This window comes from Cheilinus undulatus, linkage group 12 (assembly GCF_018320785.1).
Source record: "Cheilinus undulatus linkage group 12, ASM1832078v1, whole genome shotgun sequence".
NCBI classification, from domain to species: Eukaryota; Metazoa; Chordata; class Actinopteri; order Labriformes; family Labridae; genus Cheilinus; species Cheilinus undulatus.
The window spans coordinates 40,569,550-40,582,521 of record NC_054876.1 but is presented as its reverse complement, the minus strand read 5'-3'; the positions used below and the strand labels follow the sequence as shown (position 1 = coordinate 40,582,521).

Below are 12,972 nucleotides of genomic sequence, written 5' to 3'. Positions count from 1 at the left end.
TGTACATTATAATAAGTTGACACAGCTGACTCTCTTCCAGCTATTTTTTTAGATAAAAATTATGCCAGACACACTGCTTGTTCACCTTGCAAAACAGATGAATTTGCCGGGCTCTAGGTCTGCCATCAGGCAAATCCTTTTGTAAAAGCTATGATATACAGCGTATGTGCCAAATTGAACATTGTTTGGCTCAATCAGCATTATGTAAAGAGAACAAGGCGGTAGCTATGGGTGGCGTTTAGTTGTACTAAAAGCTGATGTGATAGTTACAGGGGGAAGGGGTTAGTTGTAGTGTGAGTGTTTGTATACAATGGCTGCCAGTGGAATAATTAGCTCAGTAGTAGCCACAGGGTTAGGGTTAGGGTTAGGGTTAGGGTTACGGACAGCCACAACAGGACATTTATTGCAAGACCAAGGAGCAACACTGAAAAAGCTTTTTATGTTGGAAATTATGTTTTCGCTTTTCTCCCAGTCTGCTTAGGCATTAGTTTACGGTCAATACAGGTGGGGTTTGCTAGTGTATCCAATGGCTGCTTCCCTGGCAGCTGTTAGCTCAGATATGGCAAAAGTTTTGTGGCAGTTTAATCAGAATTGGACAATTCTTACGTAAACACTAGCGAAGAGCCACTCTGAAGACTTGTTTGGCAGAGAAGATGTTTTTGCATGCCTCCTGACCTGCTGTGCCATGAATATTAATGACCAAGAGGCTCTGCCGTTCACACACTACAACAGTGTTAACTTTAAATCTCTGGGTTTTTATTATAAAAAAGGAACTAGAACCAGATAAATGTATTGCCTATTTATGTGCAAATTTAATTTAAACCAACAATTATAACTTCTGTTGTGAACTGCTGCTATACAAATAAAGACTGATAGATTTATACTGAACAAAGACAAACTGATCTGAAGTTGAAAACAAAAGGTCAGCAGACTAATGAAAAAGTTCAAAACTTTTTAACCTTGCTTCATGCTCTACCTGATGACAGAGACTTATAGGGTAAATTTCAGCCCAAACCCATTAGGTCTGTGTTGAAAAGCGTCCAGATTGGCACCCTGTGGTTTAGGATAAGAGGCTCTGTCTTGGCATTAGCTGAATATTTTGTGACTTGCTGCATGCCGATGAACTCGGCTGAAAATGAACTGCTGTTGATCTGCACTCCTGCAGCTCTGAATGTTTAATGCTCCTGTTTGAGAAGAAACTCTGGATTTTTTGACGCCACAAAGAAGCAGTTCAAACACCGGCACGTGCAACTACATGTTAATCCAATTACTGTACCACTAATGGATCATTAATACACTTCTCCCCTCCCCCCATGACATGAGTTATCTTCTTCACTCATCATGTTTGTTTGGCCTCAGCTATTTATGGAACCAACAGGTTTATATTTTCTCAAAGATATCAGCAGAAAAGAGGTTTCATCTTTCATCTAATACTGCAGTTCAAACTCATTTAATTGTTAGAAATATATTCATTTAATGATATTTTTTCAGTTATTATAATGAATGACAGTATCTGAGAGTGCCAAAATAATGAAAAAAACCCTTCTGTTTCATAAGACAAGGGCAAAGGATAGTAATAAATCTATTAAAGGTTAAAAATAAACTGCTCCCCATTGTCTAAATTACACATTTTTGTTACATTTTGGTATGGTAACATTGCCAGTGTTACAATGCAGTTTAGTGCGTGGAAGCTTGTGTGATATTTTTAGTGATTTTTTTCTTTGGACTTCTTCTTTTGCTTGTGTTACTGAAACAGGTCAGTTTTTTCTATAGTCATATTAAAGTTTAAAATTCTGATTTAATGACTACCTTCAAGTTTTTACCATGCTTCTTTTCCTATAAATGCTAATCTACAACTGGATAGCATTTTTCAGTTTGAATGAAACACAAGATACTTGTGCCCTATAAAGAGGATCAGCGCTAAGTGAAGAAATCCCTAATCCATTACTATCTGCCTCCACAAGTCAACCGTGCAGACCCATGGGTAGTAAGAAACCAGCACTTCTCAGGGGTTGTCAAGTGGGAACCCTCCTTTGTCAGTGTTTCGTCCAGTTAGTCCCACGACACCTCCAGAGGGCTGAACAGTGATCTCCAGCGTCCCAGAGCCACCCCCCTCCATGCTGGCTCTCACCACCCACCATGCCAGCATGCAGACATCATCTTACCTATCTCACATGGCCCACACAGCCTCAACAGCATGCCACCTTCAACAGACCCAGGCTCCGTACATGCAAGCTCCAGGTAGTGACAATGCTGATACTACCTTCCTTAACACCACTCACGATTACAGTGCAACAACCAATAACTAAGAGTAAAAAAGAGGGGAAAATGAGACAGATTAGGGAGAGCGAGAGAGAGAGAGCAAGACTGTCTCCCACTCTCTCCTTGTCACTTGCCTTAGGCCATTTGACTTTGGCTTTATGCTCAAAGGTTCTCCCTCTGATTGGCAGGCTGTCCTCAGTGTCATCCACATCCCTTCTGCCCACGCTATCCCCCTCCTCTGCAGTGCCAGAGTTACTGATATCCTACGGACTGTGGTTTTCTACCTGCCGCTGGACTTCAGCCGACTGACTCGACTGACTTCTCAGGAAGTACTGATCAATGCGGTGACCCAGCACTCCCTTTACCAAACACTTCATCCGCCTCGATGCGTTCTAAGGCCTTTGACTGATGTTACGTTCTGCCAACCACAAGGACAAATCTGGAACTTCACTCCCAGCCTTTAGTTTCCAACTTAAAAGTATGCAGAGTTTCAATGAGAACGTTTTTTTTTTTGTTTTTGTTTTGTTTTTTTCTTTCTTTTTTTTCCCGGTTTCCATGATTGGCTATCTGATTTTCCTTTAGGATCAATGAAGTATCTATCCAATCTGATCTGACTGGAAACATTAAGGTCAAAGCACCATGTACTGTGCCATTGTCACTGTGAATAAGGATAAAGAAACACAGCTCAGAGGGGAGAAAATGATTCAGCAGTCAAAACTGCAACAACTATGGCTCGTACTTAAGCGATGGGATTAGCCCCAGGAATCCCAGTAAGCCTTTAACAGCCCCCAGCAGACCCTCTAACCCCCTTCTAACCCCCTACCATTTTCTTTACTGGACCAGCTGAGCCACATGGCTTATGTCTGTGCTCTTATTGTGAAATGTTTCATATTGATAGTTAAATGTTGCAACCTCTTAGAATTCTAGGTAAAATTCATCAAAATGTCTATCCAGGAATCCCAAAATAAATGTTAATGCTGTGTTTAAACCATTTGGAGTAAAGGCTCAAAAAGGTGTCTTTAGAAAGGCAACACTGATGTTTCTTCTCAAACTTAGACTCGCTTTAGCTGTTTCTGGTACTGAGTAATACAAGAAAAAGCTTTTTGGTCTGAATTTGTACAGTGAAACAGATGCCTGTAGATGACTGTAGCTGGGAAGTATTAACTGGAAAACACAACTGTTTCAAAGCAGAAAGCCTCAAGTAGTTCAGGTTCAAAGCTGATAACAATAGAAAAGAAAATAAGTATTTTCCACCTGTTTTTCTGAGGAAAAGGCCAGGCGTTTTAAAATCAGAGACTCCAAAAAGGATTTGTCTGGAATTCGATTGTGGTGACTCTTTATGATGCAGCAGCACTGTTTTTGATGTGTTGTTATGATCAGGAAAGCTTCGAACGGTGAGATGTGTCTCTTTTGTTATTGTTTGTTTTTTTTATAGCATGACAAATGCATTAATTGTGGCTGCTGTGGTGGTTTTATCCTGGAATGGTTTACATGGGTAGAAACCTGAGAATGTGAGCTCTCTGGTAGTGCATAACGTGGTATACTAATGAACAGTCATGGAGAGAAAATCCTGACCAATTCTGGAGTCATCCTACCTCTAAGCCCCCCCCCCCATCAGTCCTTAATTTAGGACAAAATGATACAATCAATTTTCCTCTATTAGTTTGGTGATCTCTGTGATTTGTCTGTTTTGTAGAGCCCACACATGGTGACTTCTGATGTCCTGGTATCAACCCGAGGCTGAACTATGGTCATTCTGCAGCAGGTAAGTCATATTTTTATGTATATTTTAATTATATAGAGGCAAACTAACAGTTTGCACATTGAAACATTTCCCTGCTGTAACAGGGAATATGTGCCACCAGAAAATGCACCGAAACTCTTAAAATACTGCAACTTCAATATGAAAAAAACTTGAAAGATTCAGATTTTTATTGCTGGGAAGTTTCAGTGTCATGATAGATGCTGTTAATAAATAACGTTAATCCTAACCTTGAAGTCGGTGTGTTGGTTGCCATTGCTGACTTTTTAGCATCTGCTGCTGATTACAGCAAAAAACAAATTAACCTGATCATTATAAACACAATGCAGTACTGATTGGGAATACAACTGATATTTTGCCTATAAAAATCTGCATTTATATTGGCTTAATGAACAAATAAGTGAGTTGAGTTTTAGTCTGGAACAACAGACTTTCATCAGCTGCCTTTTTCTTTATTGATCATTATTCCTTACACTTTAAAGTCTGTTTTAAGAACTGAAAATTGTTTAATTGTTTATCCTTAAACCTTAAATTGTGTGTTTTAAGGACTGAAGTTTTATATCTGAACTACTTTCAACATCAGTGTCGGCTGGAAATAATTTGTAAATGTCAGCTTATTGGATAATGGCAAACAGTCAATATTGTGCATCCTTAATACTGATAATGCCAAAGCTGAATTTTTGTAGATGCTTCAGTCCTACACAGCCATAATGTAAGTTAAAACCCCACTTTATAAACTTACACTAATCTGTCACAGGTATACCTTTTCGCTGTCATTAAAGCATATAACTTATTAGCCAATAACATGGCAGCAACCAATGCATTGAAAATTGAAGACATGGTTATGGCGACCAACAGAGCATTAGTTTACAGAGAATGATTAAAAAAATCCAATCAGTAGCAGTTCTCTGGGTCAAAATGCCTTGTTAATGGCAGAGGTCAGAGGGGAATGGCCAAACTGGTTCAACACAAAGGGTCAGCAATAACAAAAATAACCAATTACTGCCCAGGTGTGCATAAGAGCTTCTCTGAATGAACAAAATTTTAAACCACACAGAGACCACATCAGGTGCCACTCCTGTCAGCTCAAAACAGCAAACTGACGCTAAAGTTCACACAGGATCATCAAAATTGGATAAAAGAAAACTAGAAGACATTGCTAGGTCTATGAGTCTAGATTTTTGTTTAACAGCGAGACCACTAACAGCCATGCCACAGTCAAAGTCTCTTTCTTCTCTATTCTGAAGCTCTGTTTGAACTTAAGCAGATTACATGCCTAAATGCATTTGTTGCTGTCATGTAATTGGTTGATTAGATATTTGTGTTAATGAGTAGATGAGCAGGTATACCTAATGAAGCGGTCAGTAAGTGTAGTGTACTATCTGAAATATCTTAAGCATACTACTACAGGTGCCAGGCTCCTGTCTTGACTTTAAGTGCCTTATGGGTTGTTACCTACATGTGTTTTCAGCTTACCTGCTAAAAACAAACAAAGCTCTTTCCTAACATTAAAAGGTGTTTGGATTAAAAGGACAGTTGCCTGTCCATGTTAATAAGTCGATAGAGTGTCAATATGTAGATGCAAATTTGCAACAAGCAATGAAAATGCTGTCATCTGCTCTCCTGTCTCTTTACAACCTTTTATATCACTGCAACAGAGTTTAATGGTTAATAATCTGTTTTAAGATGCCTGAGTATGAGCCAATGGAGGACTTACAATTTGTTTTTTTTCCCCTCTTTTTTGATAACTTGCTATTTTCTCTTCATCCTCCCAGCATCACCCTGTTAGATGACTTTGGTCATTAAATGCCCTCTTAAAATCTTAGATGAGCAGGAAGCAATTACAATATATGTGAAAGATTAGATGAAAGTTGAGAAATAAATGAGATTCCTTCACAAATAAAATGAATAAAATGGATTAATTGTACAGTAAATGTAGGGCATTATGCATATGTTTATGTAGAACGAGTCAAACTCGATAAGCTCAATGAGTCCTTTCTCACCTGTGGTGATTTCTTTTTTTTATTTAAAGTTACAGGATTTGAAATTTTGAGCCATTATGTTTAAACAAAGAAAACTGGTCTGTGAAACTTAAAGCATTAAGAAACTACATTTCAATAATTCAAAGAGGAATTTCTCTTTGGATATAGGGGTGGGCGATATGGAAAAAAAAAAAACTTATCATGATTTTTTTTATGGCCAGATGACGATTTTGATTTTATCACGATTTTTTTCTTTAAATTTCTAAGACAAATTTGCAAGTTAGTGACCAGAAAAAACAACCTTTTCTCTGATTTGGGGGGGGGCAAGAGCGAGAAGTAGTAGAGCCGATCCTACGATAAAACAGATTAAGCAGATGACCAATACATTCTATTTCTTCACAATCTGAGATCATCTTATCACGCACCCCTGTTTTTAAACTGCTGACCCTTTCTTTAATCCTTTTTGTATGCTGAACTAAACTTCTCATAACTTTTATTTCTGTGAGTGAAGAGACATGCTGGCTTCTGCTGCACTTATTTAATGTGCAGCAGAAGCCAGCATGTCTCTTCACTCAGTCAGGATTTGTTACCTTATATCAGTCTATCAATTTTTCTTCAATAAAGAGTTCCCCTAACCTTTTTCTCCAGAGTCCTGCAGGTCCCGATTCAGATAAAATTTCAATCTCAGCTCAGGGATTCAGCTATGAATCTCATTCAGTTTGAACATCTGTGATCTGTTCCTCAATAGAAGTGAAAGTAGCGTTTTTAAGGCAATCGTCTCGACTATAAAGATAGACATCGTGGGCCTGATTTGCTAAGAGTGGATTGTGCATCATTTGCACCAACTGTTTGCTTGTTTCGAGGTCTGATTATCACAGTAGGAAGTTAACTGTCTCCATGTAGTTTGCTCTTCCTTTGTGTTTAAATGTGAAGAGAAACTGTTTGCAATTTTACTCTGTGCTGAGTCCCTGAATATTTTTTATCAAAAATGTCATAGAGTTCAAGAGCTTCATTTAAGCTGGCCATACACTAGATCATTTTTCAGGCTTAAAGGACAGTTTCGAATGATTTTTCATCTTTATAATCCTCTAAGCGCTCACATTAGGCAACTTGGCCAGACTGTGAGACCACAAACTTGCTGCCTTTAGTAGCTACCTCACAGTGAAGAAACCCCATGCACAAGATTTGTCAGAATCTTACATGATCAGACATCACTTCAGAAGAAAACAATCATGGAGGATGACAGAAATCTTTGGTAACTGTCCTGGTATACATTAAAGTTGCAGCAAAAATGAAAAAAACATTAGGAAAAGTTTAGGGTGAAATAAAGGATGTGTTCATGTTTATGAGCGATAAAACTATGCAACATCCAGTTGGTGACGTTACCTCCTCTGCTCACTCTTATTGCTTGTTGTGGGTATTTCGTCAGAGACAGTCTGACCTCGAATCAAAAATAAAAGTTAGGCATAAAATTGTGTGGTGTTTGGCCAGCCTTACAAGGGTGTCATGGAAAATTTTACACCATGTGTGATGCTCCTGACTGTCTCCACACATGTGGAAGAAGTGTCAAGCTGCTACTAGCACTGGACTGATTTTATTTTGAATTTTTTATATATACATATTTTATTGATTGAGGAGCAGGATGGGGATAGAGTCACAAAGGGGGATGAGAGAGTGGGGGAGAGACATGCATTTTTCCCCAAATGGATACACAGTGATTAATTCAAATATGCACAGACAGCACATGTAGACGCCAATTTCTCTGAAGTTAGGGTTGCATTTAACGCAGTAGTTCTCAAACTCTGAGACATGAGACATTGGTGCCACTCCAAAATTGCAAACTATGGATAGCTGTTTGCTTTATCAGAGGTAGGATTGATATTAAAAAAACAACTAAAACCACTCCTAGGTCAAGATCACTGGGTGTCATGTTCACCCCTTGCTTGTGCATGCCATATCTCAAGAAATTTTTGAGGATTTTTCTTGAAACTTTGCACAAATATCCACTCTGACTCAGCGATGAATAGATTACATTTGGGAGTTCAAAGGTCAAGTGCATTGGGCCTCATATGTATTTTTTGCCTATATGATTTCTACACGTAAGACTACCACAGAAACCACCCCAGTCCTTCTTCTTGACCCAACACCGTACTTTCACTGTGCAATTGTAAACCTCACGGAGGTATATAGTATGTGCCAGGTGGTAGTTCTGCTTATGCAATTACCTCTACACAAGCTGAATTTAACTTAAAAACCTGTGGGTATCCAGTGACCCTTCATGTGAAAACAGCAGAGACCCTGCAGTGTTTCTACTCCTTTGTCCTCAAGAAATTTTATGTATTCAGAGATCATTGGAATCAGTCTGCTTTGCTAGCCAAGTATGTTTATAGAAATAAGGATTTTGACTCTGTTACTCCAATGTGCAGAAATTAAACATTAGATATAAACTAAAAACTAAAAATATACATTTTGTGTTTTGAAATTGAATTGGAATTATGTACAATGTCTAATAAGACAGGTGCAAACAGTTGCAATGATGCTGAATAAACATGATTCAGAAGAATAAGATAATGATGTAGCAGATCATTCGAGTTTGGCTTATCCAGTTGTATCAAAATCATAAGAAAATAAACACCCAAAACTGTTTTTTTAAGAACAAATTTGGAAGTATCCCAAGGTTACCAAAACTGATAACATTGTAAAGTTTACAAGCTAAGACCAGAGATTACAAGATTATTTTCAGGATTGTTTTCACCTGAACTCTTAGCCAGTACAGTTGAATAACATTTATGTAAACACATCTTTGAAATAGAGAGAAAAGTTGGCTCAGGATACATTTAGAAAGGTTTCAAGAATCCACTCTGCTTTGGAGAGGATGTATTTTTAAAAGCTTCTTTAAAGTGTTTGATTGCAGCCCTTTAATAGACATTATCACCCACTGAATATAGTTCTCACTTCTGTGTTAAATACCCAAACAACGCCAAGCTCTGAGGTCAGGGGTTATATCATGCCCAGTTCAGGGCTGAGGGTGGTCCATTTAAGCCTTTTTCAGACTTAATCCTTCCATTCAGAGAGTTGGCAGCTGAAAAAGTAGGGCGATACCACTTTGGAATTTCCTAGTTATTCAGCATAATTTCTGTTATGAGTAAAAGCACAATATCAGCATGATTGTTTTTGAACATTGATGTTAAAAACTGATATGCTTGTTCACAAACTCACCTCAGTCAGCTGTTCATTATAACTTTTATACTAACAATCATACATTTGAAAAAGCAAACAGAAACCTGAAAGCTTATGGCTCATTAGTTGAGAAAAGCTGTACTTACACATAGTTCTTACTGATAAGCTTTATTTAAATCAGAAAATATAAAATGATGAGCCTAATGTCCAGTAAACACATTCTATACACCAACTACAATGTTTGGTGCATGTCTTTCCCCATTCTCTTTCATTCAGCTATGAATAGATTACATTTGGGAGTTCAAAGGTCAAGTGCATTGGACCTCATATTTATCCTTTGCCTGTATGATTTCTACATGTAAGACTACCACAGAAACCACCCCAGTCCTTCTTCTTGACCCACCACAAGTTTAGTGCGAAAATGACTGGGAAAACATTTGCTATGTAAGACACCAACTTGCAACGATATTACAAGTGAAGTCTGTCTAATTTAAATGTGTATAACATGTAAAATCTATTTTATTAAAGATTAAGAAAAGATAAGAAAAAGATAAAGAAAATGTATCATATTTTTTCTTCTGTTAGTTTGGGAGTTCAACAAAAATGATGATTAAAAGTGTTTCAATTCTTTCCCTGTTTCTTGTTTCTTTTTCCTTTTCACATTTAATATCAGACTGGTTATCATTTCAGTCCTTGTTTATTTTCCATTTGCTCTATATATTTCCATATTCTTTATTTTCTGTGTCTTATTATTACATTTTAACTAAATAGCATTTACTTTTTTGTAATTCAGGGGGACTATGTGTGGCTGGACCTTAAAACGGGCCGAGAGTTTGACGTCCCTGTGGGAGCCGTTGTCAAACTCTGTGACTCAGGACAGATCCAGGTTCTGGATGATGAAGGAACGGTGAGAAAAGGGTGCAACACAAAATGCTTTTGTGCATTTCCACACATTAGTATGAGGATGTAAGATACATATATATTAAAATGTCATGTCAAACCCTGCATTTGATTTAAAACAGCAGAAAGGCAATATATCAAATGCTGAAACTAATACATTTTAATGTTTTTTGAAAATTGTAAGCCCTTTTTTTAACTTGCTGTTGTCTCAACTTTTATAAAGTTGTGACTTCAGCTACATCGAACCTGTAAAAGTAGATGGGGAAGTTTACACAGGCCTGCCCACAGAAAAGGCAGGTAAAAAAGGAAGCAGGAAATGGGCCTTCCGTATACATCGTGTGATAATATCAAGGCATGTACTATAGAATGATTGTGCTTATTAGTGCTAGCCTCCAGGCTAACACTGACTTCCTAGGACTGGCTAAGCTTTTCAAGCAGATTGAAAAAAAGTTTGTTGCAGGTCGGAACATGGTGGCACATGGTTCAACATTACTGCTTACTGTAAGGTTAAATGAGCCCACCCATGCTGTTTGCTTTGAACAAACAAAAGCCAACGTCTCATGAAGGCTTCACATTTTAAACAGGCAAAAACAAATAAAATGTGATTTTTCTTTTTGCTTTGATAACATATCGTGAGTGTGTAGGTTTAGAGTAAAGATTAAAAGTCATTCCTTTAATTTAGGACTGGGCATGTCATTACTCACCTCCATGCGTAGAAAGTTTTATCCTATTTCCCCTTTATGGTTGGCCTTGGCTGTAAAAATAACATTCTGAGATCTGACAAGTCAAACATTTTAAATTCTGTTCAGAAAAAATGGAGTCATGGTTCACTGGATGGAAGAGGAGTGTGGCTTGGTTGTTAACTGTGCTCATTTCAAATCCAGCACCCATGATGGTGTTTGGGTGTTAGTGCAAATGGCCTGGGTAACCTGCTCATTTGTGAAGGCTTTATTCACACTGAACAACACAAACAGGTTTTAGAGCAATGCCCCAAAGTAGACAGTGTCTTTTTAAAATAAGGCCCTTCTTACTTAAGCAAGACAATGTAAAACCACATTCTGTATGTCTTTTAACAGCATGGCTCTGTCGTAAAAGAGCTCTGGTGACAAACTGGTGTGGTTGCTGTCCTGACTTGTTACCTATTTAAATTAATTTTGTTTACCCTTGAACAAAGAGGATAAGATAATCTGGATTAACTGTTGGCTTGTCTCCAATCCGTCTGATCGTCTGAATGCTTTTGCTTCCTGACTTTGCTGGATTCCTCATATGTTCCCATGTTGTTTATTATTATTTTTTTTTTCAATGACTAAATGTGTGTCATATCCAAAAGGAATGATGTCCTTAACGACACAAAAACAAACACTTTGTGTAGTTTACCACAATCTCTTTACTGCTCATACCTCTTATCCACTCCTGCCTCTGTCCTCCTCACACAGGAGCACTCGATATCCCCTCAGTATGCCACCAACATCAAGCCCATGCACCCCACCTCCATTCAGGGGGTGGAGGACATGATCCGACTGGGGGACCTCAACGAAGCCGGCATCCTCCGCAACCTGCTCATCCGCTATAATGAACACGTCATCTATGTAAGTATCCTCAAGTACAGTACAGTAAAAGGATGGTGGTCTGCATTTTTCAGTTGAAGTTTTTGTGAAAGGTGTATCTAGAAAAAAAGTGTAACCAGGTTCTTTATACAGAAAATATACAAAAGTGACAAAGGCAGAAGAGGAAACACTTAAATTATTTACAGTTATTATGTTATTTGCAGTTCAAAGAAACTTTAAAACTATTTTTAAAACAAGTGATATTAAGTTCATATATGAACGAACCAGAACCAGATTTATCAGCAAGTATGTTTTGTAATTTGACTCTGTAAGTTCAAAATAATGGATGCAAAGTTAAATTAAATATCTAAAAGGCTATCGCACAGCTCTCTTCTTACTGTCATTAAATAAATAATGGAATAAATTCAGAAAAACAGTACAATAACAAAGCAGTTTCAGGACATGCATGGCCTAGCAGTTTGCTTGTGTCCCACCACAAACACACCATCCCCACAATGAAGCACAGTGGTGGTAGCATCATGCTGTTGGGATGTTTCTCGGCAGCCAGCCCTGGAAGACTTGTAAAGGTAAAAGGTAAAATGAATGTGGCAAAATATAGGAAAATCCTGGAGGGCAATCTTATTATGTCTGCGAGAGAACTACAGCATGGGAGAAGATTTAATTTCTAGCAAGACAATGACCTGAAGTTTACAGCAAAAGCTACACAGAAATGGTTTAAAGACAGCAAAGAGAATGCTCTGGAGTGGCCGAGTCAAAGCCCAGACCTCAATCCAACAGAGAATTTGTGGCTAGACATGAAAAGGGCTGTTCACACCCAATCTCCATGCACCCTGACAGAGCTTGAGCAGGTCTGCAAAGAAGAATGGAGTAAAATTGCAGTGCCCAGGGGGGCAAGACTGATTGAGACCGATTCACACAGACTCAGGGCTGTGATTGCAGCCAAAGGTGCATCTACTACATACCGACTTGAAGGAGGTAAATATCTACGCAGTAACTTATTTTACATTGAATATTTTTATTCAGTTTACATTACTTTATAGAAATCTGTTATCACTTTGTCATTAAAGAGGTTATATTGTCATTTGTGTCAAAAAAGCCAAATTTTATTGGCCATGAATGATTTATATAAACCAATTAAAGGGTAAAACATCCCAGGGGGTGAATACGTTTTTGAGATACTGCACATATATATATAAAGGAGTCTGTGTGATAATAGTGATAATTGTTAAAGTAGCATTTCTTGTTTTTATAAGACCTTTAAAAGGGATTATTTTAGAAAAATAAACTTTTTAGTACTTGTCTACATATATTTGGGTGT

At 37.9% G+C, this 12,972-nt stretch overlaps 1 protein-coding gene across 1 annotated transcript in view; it reads left to right on the top strand.

Annotated features, from left to right (window-relative positions):
* Positions 1 to 3,996: 3,996 nt before the first annotated feature.
* myo7ab (myosin VIIAb) overlaps positions 3,997 to 12,972 on the top strand; it is a 46,509-nt gene continuing 37,533 nt past the window's right edge. The window contains exons 1-3 of the mRNA XM_041802134.1: positions 3,997 to 4,027; positions 9,980 to 10,093; positions 11,523 to 11,675. Coding sequence (XP_041658068.1) covers positions 4,010 to 4,027; positions 9,980 to 10,093; positions 11,523 to 11,675 — 285 coding nt within the window. The 5' untranslated portion in view covers positions 3,997 to 4,009. The remainder of the gene's footprint in view (positions 4,028 to 9,979; positions 10,094 to 11,522; positions 11,676 to 12,972) is intronic.